At 48.0% G+C, this 16,630-nt stretch overlaps 1 protein-coding gene across 1 annotated transcript in view; it reads left to right on the top strand.

Moving 5' to 3' along the window:
- Window positions 1-43: 43 nt before the first annotated feature.
- Window positions 44-16,630, top strand: part of SSBP4 (single stranded DNA binding protein 4) — a 42,164-nt gene continuing 25,577 nt past the window's right edge. Inside the window, exons 1-4 of the mRNA XM_083720572.1 lie at window positions 44-342; window positions 5,946-6,018; window positions 7,755-7,816; window positions 14,447-14,531. Coding sequence (XP_083576698.1) covers window positions 287-342; window positions 5,946-6,018; window positions 7,755-7,816; window positions 14,447-14,531 — 276 coding nt within the window. The 5' untranslated portion in view covers window positions 44-286. The remainder of the gene's footprint in view (window positions 343-5,945; window positions 6,019-7,754; window positions 7,817-14,446; window positions 14,532-16,630) is intronic.

The following is a 16,630-nucleotide window of genomic DNA, read 5'->3' as shown; positions in this document are numbered from 1 at the left end:
GAAGAGCCACTGGAAAAAAAGAGGGTTTTTTTTTTAAGGGGGTGGGGGGGAGAGAGAAAAGCAAAGGCAAGGAGGGAGGGAGGGTCTCCAGCAGCCCGCCCGGAGGAGCCATCACCGCGGCGGCGTCGAGCCTGGCGCGCCCGCCGCTTCCTGGAGCCGAGGAGCCTTGAGGGCGCCATGCGGCGATGCTCCCCGGGGTGGCGGCCCCGATCCTGCCTCTAGCTGCAGGTGCGACCCCCCCTCCCTCCCTCCAGAGACGCCGGAGAGACCCCCCCTCCAGCCAGCCATGTACGCCAAAGGGAAAGGCTCCGGCGTACCTTCCGACGGACAGGCGCGAGAAAAGTGAGTTGGAAACCCCCTCCCTCCTTCCCTCCCCCCCCGAAAAAAAACCCACGACCACCCCGACAAGACCCCTTTCTTTGGAAATCTAGAGGGCCCCCCCCAAAAAAAATCAGCTCAGTGCCTCTCAGCCCAAACCCTACCCCCCCCACACACACACAAAATTGAAAGCATTCCTAAAACTTCCAAGGTGGAGTTTCGCCTCCCCAAAATAGCCCCCCTTGGAAATCTGGGGGTCTTCCCCCCCCCCATATCAGCTCCACTCACCTCCCCCCACCAGAGAAAAACCCACTCCTGAAACTTCCTCGCTTTTCAGACGGTGGAACCCTTTACCAAATATCAGTTTGCCAGATATCAATTTACCTAAAATTTGGGCACCCCCGTCTCCCCTCAAAATCAGCCCGGTTTCACTCACCCCCCTTCCCCACTCCAAATGCACTCCCGAAACTTCCCAGAGGGAGTTTTATCAGGCAGCGGGACCCCCTCCCCAAAAAGACACCCCCCCCAAATATCAATTTCCTTTGAAGATTTGGGGAGCCCGTTTCCCAGAATCAGCCCAACTCCTTGCTGCAAACTTCCTGTGTCGACTTTCCCATGCAGAGGACCCCCCCCCCCATGAATCAGAAGCAGGCTTGGGGGGTGTTTCAAAGCTGGGGGGGTGTCCTGACCTGCCTCCCCATCCCTTTATTTCCCTAGCAATTCATGGGCTCTGTCAAAAGGAAAATTAGTTTTTGGGGGGTTAGCTATGGGTTTGTGTGTGGTTTCATGGATAGGGCCACAACAGAGAGGGGGGCTTTGGAGTTGGGGGGCAGAGCGGGTCTGAAAGTATTTCTGGGAGGGGGAGGTGAAAAGAGGGAGAGGGGGCAGAGAGTGTGTGTGCCCCCCCCCCAAAAAAATATGGGTGTGCACTGGACCTTAGAGGATGTTGTCAAGTTGAAATGACCTGCTCATAACTTGCTTTCCCCCCAAATGTTTGGCAGACCTGGTGGACAGTTCGGGGGGGGCATGCCCATTGGGGGGGCTGCATCCAGTCACATCCAGCAGCCTTCCTGGGCATTTATTATTATTATTTTTTGGAGAGGATGGGTCTCTGAATAAGGGCTAATGGCAAATTGATTAGAGCACAAGTCTTCGTCCCCAATTCCCTGCCCCCCCAAAAAAAATTCAGCCCCAAAGGCGGAACTCTGAGCAATGGTGACGGCTAAGAATCAAGCCCCCAGCCACAGACGCAGTCTACCTGCAGCTTACCAGGCAGTGAGCCGTGGATTGGCCATCCACACATACGGAGTTTAGGATCTGCGATTCGGATTAAAATGTCTGTGCGTTGCATATTTATATTGGGTTTTTTTTTTGGGGGGGGTGTTATAGAATTGTAAAATAGTCGCACTGGAAGGGACCGCGGAAGTCCTCTAGCCTACTTTTTGAGAAGACATCTAAAGGCAGCCCTGTTTAGGGAAGCTTTTAATTCTTGATGGACTATTGTATTTTAATATTTTGTTGGAAGCTGCCCAGAGTGGCTGGGGAAACCCAGCCAGGTGGACAGGGTATAAATAATAATTTATTTATTTATTTATTTATTCATTTATTCATTTATTTATTATAACCCCTTCCAATGAAGCCACTCTCTAACCAGCTGAGCTACTATCCAGTTGTTGTTTATTTTGCTGTAACAATTTTTAGTTTCGTTTCGCTCCAGAGTTTGCTGAAATGGTTATTTTATTTTATTTTCCGGGGGGAAGCGTATATTGTTTTTGCCCTTTATACGAGATGCCTAGTTTTGCAGAGTTAGAAGCCCAGAAGTCATTTAGTCCAGCCCAAAGCTGTCAAGGCTTCCCTTTTTTAAAGGGAAATTCCCTTATTCCGAATAGGATTCCTCGCAAGAAAACGGGGACGTTGACCGCTATGGTCCAGCCTCCTGCAATGCGAGTATTACAACTCGTCCCGCATTAAGTTTTTTTCTCCCACAAAGCGGCCTATAAATTTATTAAATAGGTGCTGTGGGTTAAACCACAGAGTCTAGGACTTACCAATCAGAAGGTCGGTGGTTCGAATTCCCACAATGACGGGGTGAGCTCCCGTTGCTCGGTCCCTGCTCCTGCCAACCTAGCAGTTCGAAAGCACGTCAAAGTGCAAGTAGATAAATAGGTACCGCTCCAGCGGGAAGGTAAACGGCATTTCCATGCGCTGCTCTGGTTCGCCAGAAGCGGCTCAGTCCTGCTGGCCACATGAACCGGAAGCTGTACCCTGGCTCCCTCGGCCAATAAAGCGAGATGAGCGCCGCAACCCCAGAGTCGGCCACAACTGAACCTAATGGTCAGGTGTCCCTTTACCTTTATCTTACTGATCACATGTGGCATTAGGAGTCTCTGCACGCCAGGTGATTTGCCCCGATGCAACAGAACCATCTCCAACCCTACAGAGCCTTGGGGGGGGGGAGTCTCAGTTAAACCCCCCAGGCACAGGGAAGGGAATTTGTTGTCTTCCCTGGACCCCCAACTCCCTCCATTTCTGACCATTGGCCATGCTGGCTTATTGGGAATTTGAGGTACCCAACACCTAGAGAGGATAGCAGGCTTCCTAACATAGGAAGATCACTGGGCTAGGATCAGGCCCAAAGGGGCAGGTCCAGTCTGGTTGCCCCCATGTCCAAACAGCTGCTCCCCCATAGGGGAATCGACTCTCCCCACAGAGGCGGACTTTGATAATATGCTGCCCTGAGCGAGGACAAAATAAGGAACCCCCCAATATATATATATATATATATATGCTTTCGTAGATTTTCACGGGTACAGGAATGCAGGTTTTGGTGTCCTCGGGTGTCTTCCCGTGTAAAAGTTGGGGTGTCTAGGCGACGTTTCGACGAGGTCTCACTCGTCATCTTCAGGCTGGTGCTTTCGGCTTCTTGTTACTGGAACAGAGCGGGATCTCAATGTTTGAGTTCCTATAAATACTGTAGAGGGGGTGTGGTGTCTAGCCTCCAATGTTCTGGGCAGAGAGGAAGTTCCCAGGCTAGTGTGCCTTTTCTTCTTTTGTTCTTAAGGAACATATATATATATATATATATATATATTTGCTTTCGTAGATTTTCACGGGTACAGGAATGCAGGTTTTGGTGTCCTCGGGTGTCTTCCCGGAAGCTGTACGCCGGCTCCCTCGGCCAGTAAAGCGAGATGAGCACTGCAACCCCAGAGTCGGCCATGACTGGACCTAATGGTCGGGGGTCCCTTTACCTTTACCTATATTCATACAGGTACCTAATGAGAAGATTCATGAATGCACCAAAATGAATTATAGTGGTACCTTGCTTCTCAAACGCCTTGGTTCTCAAACAACTTGGAACCCAAACAGGGCAAACACAGAAGTAAATGTTCCGCTTTGTGAACTTTTTTCGGAAGCCAAACGTGCACCCTTTTGAGTGTCACACTTCCGATTTGAGTGTTACGCTGAGGTCTTGTCTGTTTTTGCTACAGTAACCTCAGGTTACATACGCTTCAGGTTACATACCCTTCAGGTTACAGACTCCACTAACCCAGAAATAGTACCTCGTGTTGAGAACTTTGCTTCAGGATAAGAACAGAAATCGTGTGGCGGCAGCAGGAGGCTGCATTAGCTAAAGTGGTGCTTCAGGTTAAGAACAGTTTCAGGTTTCAGGTTAAGAACTTAACCCGAGGTACCACTGTATTTATTTTTGTGTTTTTGTCGTCGCGGCTCTTTTGCGACTGTGTGGAACCCAGTTCAGCTACTGATGGATGGATTTGTGTGACTGCAGTACATTGTTTATCAATTTCGTTTTCTGGATCGACAGTCTCGTTCAATAGTGAAATTCATGTGAAATTGCTGTTTGAGGGGTTGTTTTTAAAAGTCTGGAATGGATTAATCCGTTCTGCATTGCTTTCTGTGGGAAAGCAGCACACCTTGGTTTTGGAACGCTTTGGTTTTGGAACGGACTTTCCGGAACGGATTAAGTTTGTGAACCGAGGGACCACTGTATTGTGAAAATATGAAATAGATGCTTGTGCTGGTGCTGCTACTGTTGTTGTTGCTGTTGCTGTTGTTGTTATGCTAAAAGGTAAAGGGACCCCTGACCATTAGGTCCAGTCGCGGACGACTCTGGGGTTGCGGCGCTCATCTCGCTTTATTGGCCAAGGGAGCCGGCGTCCAGCTTCCGGGTCATGTGGCCAGCAGGACTAAGCCGCTTCTGGTGAACCAGAGCAGCGCACGGAAACGCCGTTTCCCTTCCCGCCGGAGCAGTACCTATTTATCTACTTGCACTTTGATGTGCTTTCAAACTGCTAGGTTGGCAGGAGCAGGGACCGAGCAACGGGAGCTCACCCTGTCATTGCGGGGATTCAAACCGCCGACCTTCTGATTGGCAAGTCCTAGGCTCTGTGGTTTAACCCACAGCGCCACCCATGTCCTTGTTGTTATGCTAGCATCCTGTATAGTAAAAGCTGTTCTCCCTCCCTCTGGAGGTGGTCTCCTTCCCTGGAGGTTTTTAAGCAGAGGTTCGAAGGCCGTCTTGCCTTGCATTCTTCAGCTGAAATTCCCCATTGCAAACTCCACGATTCTACAGTTGTCAATGAGGACTAAGACCTTGGGACCGTAGCTGAGCAGCGAAAGCACATCCTTATGCATTGTGTGTTTTGTTATCTTACATTTTCCTGCTGCGAACCACCCTGGGTTCTGTGGTTGGAAGAGCGGCTGACAAATCTAATAAATAATAATTGTGATATTTTTGTGCCCCCGTCTGCTCGGCACAAGGGACACGGGTGGCGCTGTGGGTTAAACCACAGAGCTTAGGACTTGCCGATCAAAAGGTCGGCGGTTCGAATCCCCTCAACGGGGTGAGCTCCCGCTGCTCGGTCCCTGCTCCTGCCAACCTAGCAGTTCGAAAGCACATCAAAGTGCAAGTAGATAAATAGGTACCGCTCTGGCGGGAAGGTAAACGGCATTTCCGTGCGCTGCTCAGGTTCGCCAGAAGCGGCTTAGTCCTGCTGTCACATGACCCGGAAGCTGTATGCCGGCTCCCTCGGCCAGTAAAGCGAGATGAGCGCCACAACCCCAGAGTCGGTCACGACTGGACCTAATGGTCAGGGGTCCCTTTACTGCTCAGCACTTGGTTCAGGGAAAGCGCCAAAATCCGGCGCTGCTCCCGGCTTGTGATTCCCGGCAATTGATATTATCCAGCGGAATTTACTGCCTCTGACAGGGGAGTGTAGAACATTGCCTTCGCAGGTCGTAGCTGTTGCCCCTGTTCTTGAGACGCCTTTTCCCCTCTCAGGAGAGAATCCCTCTTTTCAAAATAGCATCTCTCTGCACCAACGCTAACCATTGGTCCTGCTGGCTGGCTGGGAGCCCAGCGGTATTTGAAAGGGACCGGATACGGTCCTTATCCCCGCACAAAGGATTTGCTGGGAATAGGTAGAGGGGGAGCATAATAGAATCAGAAACCATAGAATTGTAGGGGACCCTGGCGGTCATCTAGACCAGCCCCCTGAAATGACTGGGATTCGAACGTGCAACCTCTGCATTTTCGGCACCCTGCTCTCACCAGCTGAGCTATCCAGGCCTGGCAGGCCCTTGATTGATGCCTCTCACCCCTCCAGGTTGGCGTTGTACGTTTATGAATACCTTCTACACATCGGGGCGCAGAAATCAGCGCAGACCTTCCTCTCAGAGGTGAGGAGATAGGGGTCTGGAAGACGGGAGGGGGGAGGACCCATAACCTGCAAAAAAATATGTACCTGTTTATTTTATTTTGGGGAGATGGAGGAAGCAAATACCGTATTTTTCGCTCTATAGGATGCACTTCCCCCCTCCAAATTCTTTTTTAAATTTTTTTTTAATTCAAAATTATAACAAGACATATTATCCAAAAACATATCATCCTTGTGTGTGTCCCCCCCATTCCCCCCCCCCGACTTCCCTCAGTTCCAGTCTTTGGTTTCTCTAAGAATGCTGTTTTCTGCATGTTACACAGTTGTATAGATCCTCAAACTATTTAGCTGATTATTATCAATAAAAAGTTTGTGAACGTTTATTCAAAACCTGCCAAGGAGTCCAGTTCGCTTTGTTGCGTCTTCAGATACTTTGTAAAGGGTTCCCATTCATCCTTAAAGTCACAGTTATCCTTGTCCCGTAGCTTATATGTCAGTTTTGCCAGTTCTGCATAGTCCATCAATTTTTCTTGCCATGATTCTTTAGTTGGGGTTTCTTCAGTCTTCCATCCTTGTGCTATTAAAACTCTTGCGGCTGTTGTCGCATACATGAAGATGTTTTTCAGCTTTTTTGGCAGGTCTTTCCCTACAATCCCCAACAAAAATGCCTCAGGTTTTTTAAACAAATGTTAAATGGAACATTTTCTTCAATTCGTTGTATATCATTTCCCATAATTTTTTAATTACCTTACAATCCCACCACATATGATAAAATGCCCCCCCCCCTTCAAAAATGTGTGTGCGTCCTATGGAGCGAATGCAGGCTCCTTGGCTTCAGCGATAGCAATGCGAAGCCTCCGAAGCGCAGAGGGAGAGCTCCCCCCGTGCTCCGGAGGCTTCGTGTTGCTTTTGCTGAAGCCTGGAGAGCGAGAGGGGTCGGTGCGCATCGACCCCTCTCGCTCTCCAAGCTTCAGGGATAGCCGCCTGAAGCCTCCGGAGCGCAGCAGGAGAGCAAGACTCTCCTGGCTTCAGCGAAAGGAACCTGAAGCCTCCGGAGCGCAGCGGGAACTTGCACTGCGCTGCAAAGGCTTCAGGGATAGCTGCTGCGCTCCAGAGGCTTCGGGTTCCTTTTGCTGAAGCCAGGAGAGCAAGACTCTTCTGTCTTCAGCAGAGAGGGAGAGCTGCGCAGCGCCCCTTCAGCCAAGCGGGAGGAGAAACGGAAGGGGCTCCGTTTCTCCTGCCGCTTCGCTGAAGGGGTGCTGAGCAGAGAGGGAGGAGAATTATGTTTTTCTTGTTCTCCCCCTCTAAAACAAGGTGCGTCCTATGGTCCGGTGCGTCCTATAGAGCGAAAAATACGGTGATTCACTGAACGCAGGCAAAATGCAGGCAGGAAGAGCCTCGGTCCGCCGACACGGACTGGCAGCAGCAGTCCTTCCCAGCCCATGCCTGGAGACGTTCTGCACGCCCAGCAGCTGCTGTTACCTGCAAAGCAACGGCACACACCCTCTAAAAAATAAATTTTCAAGTCTCCTGCTCCGAGGAAAGAGCTGGTTTTTTTAATAGCGGGCGCCAAGGAGTGACATTCTGCATCCCAAGCAGGGGTTCTGCCCCCGACTCACATCTGCGTCGGTGTCGTCCCAACCTTCGGGGCATCCTTCCCTTTGCATTCTCGCCTAGAAGCTTCCCCCAATTGGGGTACCAAACCACTTTCCCTCCAGCCTGTCTTAACTGGGTTGTGGGGTGTGTTTTTTGGGCCAGATCCGGTGGGAAAAAAACATCACGCTTGGAGAACCGCCCGGATTTCTGCACGCCTGGTGGTGGTAAGTACATTTTACGTCCTTCTCGAAAGGGTGGGGTGGGGCTGGTGGCCTGGAGCTGTCCAGGGAGGGGTGTGTGTGAGAGAGAGAGACTACTCTAAGGTAGACTGTCTCTGTCCATGGAGGCTTCATTTAGGAATCGACAACATCTTAAAAAGCAGAGACATCACCTTGCCAACAAAGGTCCGTATAGTTCAAGCTGTGGTTTTCCCAGTAGTGATGTATGGAAGTGAGAGCTGGACCATCAAGAAGGCTGATTGCCGAAGAATGGATGCTTTTGAATTCTGGTGCTGGAGGAGACTCTTGAGAGTCCCATGGACTGCAAGAAGAGTCAAACCTCTCCATTCTGAAGGAAATCAGCCCTGAGTGCTCACTGGAAGGACAGATCCTGAAGCTGAGGCTCCAAGACTTTGGCCACCTCATGAGAAGAGAAGACTCCCTGGAAAAGACCCTGATGTTGGGAAAGATGGAGGGCTCAAGGAGAAGGGGACGACAGAGGACGAGATGGTGGGACAGTGTTCTCGAAGCTACCAGCATGAGTTTGACCAAACTGTGGGAGGCAGTGGAAGACAGGAGTGCCTGGCGTGCTCTGGTCCAGGGGGTCACGAAGAGGCGGACACGACTAAACAACAAAGAAACTAAGAAGAAGCCAGTGGCTGGGTCAGGCCAAAGGGGGCCGATTCAGTGGCCAACCATATGCCCTCCCCAGCAGGACCCTCCCCATTTTGTTCTCCGAGGCATCGCTGCCCCCAATAGCAGAGGGAGAATGTTGGCTAGAAACCCCCATCACGACTTTGCCCTAGCCTAGAACCCTAGTCGATAGCGAATTATTAGTTGATAGCGAATTATTAGCAAAACTGAGTTGGAAGGGACCCTGAGGGTCATCCAGCCCAACCCCCGCCCCTGTAATGCAGGAATCTTTGGCCCAGGGTCAGACTCGAACCCACAACCTGGAGATGTTATGTTAAAGTCGTCGGTGGCCGTTGCTGCCTCCTTTCCACAGTTGAACCCGAATTCCTTCCTTTTGCCTGTCCTGACTCCCGCCAGGTTCTCGTGTTAGGGGGAGAAGGACATTTCTTCCCCCAACCTTCTCAAAACTGGGCATAGATTTATAGGCCTCGGACATGTCAACCATGCCTTCCCCCCCAAAAAAATTCCCTCCCTCAAAATCCCCAAACCTTATTTTAGGCTGACTCCCAAAATCTCATGAAATAGCGTGCAAGCTTTGCAGTAACGCAGAACTCTTCATCATACTAGAGGTTTGAAAACCCGACGTTGCTGTGAGTTCAGGATTCCCCCCATATAAAACACTTCCTAGGTCCGTGATGACTTGTGACAAAAAAATGATTAGGCAGAAACCCTCGATCGTGGTACATCCAGGGACAGGAAGCAAGGCCTCCCTTGCTGTGAAGACATCTGATTTCAAAGGAAAAAAGAGCAAGCCTGTTTAGGTTTCTAGTCCACAGCGTGGCCTCTTCAAGCAATTTTGTTGTTTAGTTGTGCCTGACTCTTCGTGACCCCCTGGACCAGAGCACGCCAGGCACTCCTGTCTTCCACTGCTTCCCGCAGTTTGGTCAAACTCATGCTGGTAGCATCGAGAACACTATTCAACCATCTCGTCCTCCGTCATCCCCTTCTCCTTGTGCCCTCCATCTTTCCCAACATCAGGGTCTTTTCCAGGGAGTCTTCTCTTCTCCTGAGGTGGCCAAAGTCTTGGAGCCTCAGCTTCAGGATCTGTCCTTCCAGTGAACACTCAGGGCTGATTGCCTTCAGAATGGAGAGGTTGGATCTTCTTGCAGTCCATGGGACTTTCAAGAGTCTCCTCCAGCACCATAAGTCAAAAGCATCCATTCTTCGGCGATCAGCCTTCTTTATGGTCCAGCTCTCACTTCCATACATCACTACTGGGAAAACCATAGCTTTTACTATATGGACCTTTGTCGGCAAGGTGATGTCTCTGCTTTTTAAGATGCTGTCCAGGTTTGTCATTGCTTTTCTCCCAAGAAGCAGGCGTCTTTTAATTTTGTGGCTGCTGTCACCATCTGCAGTGATCATGGAGCCCAAGAAAGTAAAATCTCTCACTGCCTCCATTTCTTCCCCTTCTATTTGCCAGGAGGTGATGGGCCCAGTGGCCATGGTCTTCGTTTTTTTGATGTTGCGCTTCAGACCATATTTTGCACTCTCCTCTTTCACCCTCATTAAAAGGTTCTTTAATTCCTCCTCACTTTCTGCCATCAAAGTTGTGTCATCTGCAAATTTGAGGTTGTTGATATTTCTTCCGGCAATCTTAATTCTGGCTAGGGATTCATCCAGCCCAGCCTTTCGCATGATGAATTCTAAAAAAAGATGGCTAATCAGTTTCAATAATATTTATTTCTTGGATTACATTTGCTGTCCACCTTCAGGGTCCTCCACCCATTCCTCATGTTATCTTAACGACAACCATGTGAGGTAGGTTGGGCTGAGAGTGAGTCACTGGACGCCCCATCATCACGCAATGGGAACTTCGTGGCTCATTGCGGTAGGATTTGAACCCTGAACCCTCCCAGATCCTGGCCCGACACTCTGACCACTTCACCAACGCCAGCCTGGAAATAATTAACTTGATGGCGCTGCTATACTAAATTTTGCACCGCCCCGTCGAGGCGACGCCTGCATCACCGGGGTTGAGCTAGATGTCCGCTGGGGGACCCATCTCTCTCTGCAATTATGTGATTCTAGGCAATTGTGAGATCCAGCTTCCTGTGAGCTGCAGATTTAATAATAATAATAATAATAATAATAATAATAATAATAATAATAAATTTTATTTATACCCCGCCCTCCCCAGCCAAGACCGGACTCAGGGCGGCTAACACCAGCTATAAAAACAATTGATTAAAATACAACTTTAAAACAAGATTAAAACGCAACATTAAAACGCAGCCTCATTTCAGGGAGCTGAAATTTTTAAAAGAACTTGGCGTTGGAAAGGATATTAATCAGGAACCCAGAAATTTGGGGTCCCCTCCAAACTTGTGCCAAAGTTTTGTACCTGGAGGGGGGCTTGTTTTGTTAACCCCCCCCAAACAAACCGTGTGATCGATTCATCAAACCGGGGGTTTGCCGTTAACCCCAAAAAACCAAGATACAAACCGAGGTCAAAACTTTGGCACAAGTTTTTTTTGCCGGGGGGGGGAGATCCCAAATTGGGGGGGGGGGTTCCTATTTAATAAAGCCAAGTATAGTTTCCTCCCCCCCTTCCCTTCGGCTTCTGGCTTCAGGCAGAACTGGAACGCGTTCAAAACCTCCTCTCTCTCCCTCCGCTTCCTCGTTCCTCCCCCCCAAAAAAACCCCCGGAAATATCCCCTCCCTGCCCTCTACACAGTCTGGCTGCCTTGCTTCTGCACACATGGATATAATTTGGAACAGAGGGGGGGAAACTGCCTCATTTTTCGCTGGGGGGGGGCAAGAGGAGAGTTGAGGGGCTGAGACCTCAACTGATAAATGCGTACCCTTTTTGTCTCCCCCCATTTTTCTCCTTCAAATAACACCACAATTTTTTTTTTGCTTGGGGGGGGGAGACGAATGGGGTTTGCTTGGAATAGCAGGCATCTATTTTTTGTGTGTGCGGAATCCTTCCTGGCAGCCCCCCAACGCTCTAGTCAGGGGTCAAATATTTCCTTGCTTTCTCATTCTCTCCATCGTTTTTTCTGTGTCTCTGCCACCCCCCTCCCAATTCTTTTCTTTTTCTCGGTTTTCTTTTTATCAGTGACTACTCGCCACGATGGCTATGCTCCCCCTTCCTCCGCCAGAGGCAGCATGGGTTCTTCAACGAAGGCCAACGCCGAGCAGGGAGAGCCGTTTGCGCTGCCGAAAGGCAGCGTGACGACAGCCTTACGTTTCTATTTCTATAGCAAGATGAATATAGCACATTTTATATATATATACAGTGGTACCTCGGGTTAAGTACTTAATTCGTTCTGGAGGTCCGTACTTAACCTGAAACTGTGCCTAACCTGAAGCACCACTTTAGCTAATGGGGCCTCCTGCTACCGCCGCGCCACCGGAGCACGATTTCTGTTCTCATTCTGAAGCAAAGTTCTTAACCCAAGGTATTATTTCTGGGTTAGTGGAGTGTGTAACTTGAAGTGTATGTAACCTGAAGCGTATGTAACCCGAGGTACCACTGTATACACACACACACACAGAGTAGTACCTCGGGTTACATTTGCTTCAGGTTACATACGCTTCAGGTTACAGACTCCGCTAACCCAGAAATAGTGCTTCAGGTTAAGAACTTTGCTTCAGGATGAGAACAGAAATCGTGGTGTGGCGGCAGCAGGAGGCCCCATTAGCTAAAGTGGTGCTTCAGGTTAAGAACAGTTTCAGGTTAAGAACAGACCTCCAGAACCAATTAAGTACTTAACCTGAGGTACCACTGTATACACACACAGAGGGGACGCTCGGGTTGCAAACGTGATCCGTGCAGGAAGCGCATTCGCAACCTGCAGCGCTGCACATGCGCACGCGTGGGTCGTGATTCGGAGCTTCTGTGCATGCGCAAAGCGCGATTTAGCGCTTCTGCACATGCGCAAGCACCAAAACCTGCAGCCAGTTGGAAGCCGCAGAAGCTCCGTTAGGACGTTCGGCTTCCAAAAATAGTTCGCAAACCGGAACAGTCACTTCCGGGTTTGCCAAAACGTTCAGGAACTAATCTGTTCGAAAACCAAGGTACGCCTGTAAACAACTAACTAACTAACACATCACTCCAAAATAAATTATTTAATTTGGTTTGTGTCCCCCCCACTCTGGATGACCCACAAACAAGCCGGTCCCTTTTCCATTTGTAGAATCATCGAGTCCCATCTCTCAGTTCCCCAAATATTTCTGCTCCTAGTAGATTACCCCCTATACATTTCCAAAGTCCATTCCAGGGGCCTAATCTGGACCACCGATCGATTTAATCCGGTCCCTGTGGCAGTATATGTCATGGGGTAAAATCCTTTAAAAAGCTCAAGAATTTTGGGGTTAAATAGTGAAAAAAGCTCAAGAACTTCAGTCCTAAAAAAGCTCAGCAGCTGTGGTCGGCCCTCACTTCATCAAATCTGGCCCTCTTTGAAAAAAATTTGGGCACCCCTGCCCTATATGCTGTGTATTGGCCTTCCCTCAGCCACCTCTAGATAAGATCATGCTAAATCAATTGTTTTCCCCCAATAAAAATAAAAATTCATTATCCCAGAAAGTTTGGTGGACATTGGAAAAAGGTGGGGTTTTCTGTGCCCCATGGGCTCAGCCCTAGTTGGTCCTCAGGGTCCCTTCCAATTCTATGGGTCGCTGAGACCGCCTGCAGGAGTGTCGTTCGGCGTTTCCCGAGTTAGCGAGGCCCATTCGGCCTCATCCGGTGGAACTCTCTGCCACTAGAGATGCACCAGGGGGGCTTCCTGTTTTAACTTCCCGGCATCGCCTGCCGAAAACTTGTCTATTCCGGCAGGTCTGTGCAGGCAATTAAGACAATGTTGTCATTAAGATTAAGGTTAATTAAGATTGACGTCTGGGTTTGTTTTTTTAAAAAAGGAAACCTTATAAGAAGTTTTTCTTTTAAACAGGGTGGATTTAAATCACTAGTCAGTGATATTTGATTTAAATCATATATATTTTTACAGAAAGACTCGTTCTTGCTGGTATAATCTTAATATTTACAACCAGAGGGAGGTTTCATTTTTGGAAAATAAATTTTCACAGTAGTTCTGACAGTTATATAAAAAAATGACTGATTTGGTTATACTATTAGGAATACATAGACAGATAATCATGAAATTACCGTGAGTTTTAATAAGTTATCTGTTTACATTTGGGCAACTTTTCTGCTGTACAGTGGTGCCTCGCAAGACGAAAATAATTCGTTCCGCGAGTCTCTTTGTCTAGCGGTTTTTTCGTCTTGCGAAGCACGGCCATTAGCGACTTAGCGGATTAGCACTATTAGCGGCTATTAGCGGCTTAGCAGCCATTAGCGGCTTAGCGGCTTAGAAAAGGGGGGGGGGAAGGAGAAAAACTCGCAAGAACTCGCAAGACGTTTTCGTCTTGCGAAGCAAGCCCATAGGGAAATTCGTCTTGCGAAGCGCCTCGAAAAACCCTTTCGTCTAGCGGGTTTTTCGTCTTGCGAGGCATTCGTCTTGCGGGGCACCACTGTACTTCATTGGAAGGAGAAAAATAATAACAATTTAAACAATTTATTTTGCTAAAGGAGCAACATAAAATAGCATATGTATCCATGCTAAAACTCAGTCTAAGTTTGTTTGTTTTTTTTAAAAAAAGTTGAACCACATCAGTTAACAGAGTTTTAGCACACACGAAAAACTTAAAACAAATCCTTGTTTCCTAATGTAACTTAAATAGAAAATCTTTAGAAAGATTTTTCCTCCGAAAGGATTTTATTTTAAAAATCCAATTTAAATCAAAATAATCAATTTATTTTTATATAAAATCATCCCTTTTCATGCACCCTGCTTTTAAAGGTATTTCGTGTTAGAACGTATGTAAAGCAGTTAGAGCGACCACTTTGGCCCTTTGCTGGATGGGCAAATTAGTCTTGATCTGGTCTAGGACAGAGCTACGTATCTTAATTCTGCCCCCCCCCCCGTCACTCCGCAGTGTCTTCTGGGACCTGTACTGCGCTGCACCTGACCGGAGGGAGACGTGCGAGCACTCGAGCGAAGCCAAGACCTTCCACGATTACGTGAGTACGCACGTTTGCCGTCTCAAAGGCGTGGCATGCGAGGAAGGCGCGAGGAGGAGGGACGAGGAAAGGAGAAGAAAAAAGCAAGGCCAGGGACCGATTCTTCTTGCTATAACGTTCAGCAGGGAGCAGTTTTGGGGAGGTGTGTGTTTAACCCCCCAATAATAATAAACGGTTTTGTCAATTGAGAACCTCCCATATGTATCTGGCTACAATTCCTCGTCTGGCGCTCCCTAAAACATCTGCTGGGCGCCAAGTTAGCAAATACTCCACAGCTATAATACTCCCACCCTGGCCACAGTGATCCATGCGACGGTCATCTCCAGGCTTGACTACTGTAATTCGCTCTACGCGGGGCTGCCCTTGAAGCTGTCCCAGAAACTCCAGCGGGTGCAGAATGCTGCAGCGAGGCTCCTCACGGGGTCTCTGCCATGGGAGCATATTCACCCAGGGCTTTTCCAGCTGCACTGGCTCCCGGTGGAGTACAGGGTCAGATTTAAGGTGCTGGTCTTGACCTTGAAAGCCCTTCAGAGCCTAGGACCCTCGTACCTACGGGGCAGAATCCGAGACCAAGGTGAAGAGTTGGTGGAAGAAGATTGGAAAAAAATTTACAGAAACATTGTAAAATTAAGGAATGTTAGAAGGATGTTGGAATGAAGTAATGTGGTTTTAGCAGAAATGATATAAAGGATTAGGTAAAAATTGATTTTTTAATTGGTGAAAGACGAGAGTGTAAAATTACAGTATATTAAGATAAATTATTAGGATAAAAACAAAGCTGGAAAGGATTTGCTGAAATATCTAATTGAACTAGAATACAAAAAAGGGAGGTGTGAGGAGGTCAAGGAAATAAGCAAAGGAAAGAAAGTTATGTAAAGGTTTGAACTGTTTTTTTCCCTGACTGTTTGTATTTTTTCTGTATTTTTTATTTTTCTTTTTTCTTCTTTTTTCTAATTTTCTCTTTGTAATCTTTAAAATTTGAATAAATATTATTATTATTATTTTTAAAAAAGGACCCTCGTACCTACGGGACTGCCTCTCCCGGTATGCCCCACGGAGAGCCTCAAGGTCCATAAATAGCAACACCCTAGAGGTCCCGGGCCCTAAGGAAGTTAGATTAGCTTCAACCAGAGGCAGGGCCTTTTCAACACTGGCTCCCGCCTGGTGGAATGCTCTGTCTCATGAGACCAGGGCCCTGCAGGATCTGATTTCTTTCCGCAGAGCCTGTAAGACAGAGTTGTTCTGCCTGGCCTTTGGCTTGGAGCCAATTTGATTCCCTCCCCCTCTTTCTTTTTTCTTTTTCCTTTCTCCTCCTGTGATGAGGCTGCATTTTAATATTTTAATGTTTCAGTATTTTAATTGTTGTATTTTAATCTTGTTTTTAAGTTGTATTCATTCAACTTGTTTTTATTATTGCTTGTAAGCCGCTCTGAGCCCGGCCTTGGCTGGGGAGGGCGGGGTATAAATGAAAATTATTATTATTATTATTATTATTATTATTATTATTATTATTATTAGCTATAGAGACATAGCAGTCATTTTTCGGTTTTTGCATTCCAAGCGCCTATTTTGCCCAGGCCTGTGCAGGCAATTAAGAAGAGACCCTCCCGCAACGGTTAATTAGCATCCCTTTTTAATTTTCTTACGGTTTTTAACTTTCTTTCTTTCTTTCTTTCTTTCTTTCTTTCTTTCTTTCTTTCTTATTGTTCTATTTTGCTGCTGTAACCCCCCCCCCAAAAATGATGTGGCGATATACAAATCGGATGATTATAAAACCACAGGGTGGGGGGGTGGGGGATTTGAAAGACCGTTTTAAAATCAGGGTGGAGGGGAATGTGTTCGCCTCGAAAACCAACAACGAGGAAAGACACATTGACAGGGGAAATTAAACTGTAATGGGGGGGCAGTGGAGCGAAGGATAGGTAGAAAAGAATTCAGCGTTCTTCGGTTGACTCTGTTTTCCGAGAACGAGCTCTGTGCGGCTGCTTCTGTAGGTGGCTGGCATCTCTACACCTCGCGCTCAGCATCCTTCCCTGCCGGTTTCCATGGAAACCGCATCCTCTCTGGACCACCTTTCCTCCAGCACACACACACACACA

The sequence above is a fragment of the Podarcis gaigeae genome (assembly GCF_964106915.1).
Source record: "Podarcis gaigeae genome assembly, chromosome: 18".
Classification (NCBI taxonomy): domain Eukaryota; kingdom Metazoa; phylum Chordata; class Lepidosauria; order Squamata; family Lacertidae; genus Podarcis; species Podarcis gaigeae.
Note: the sequence above shows the minus strand (reverse complement) of the source record. Positions and strands in the feature narration are given on the sequence as shown.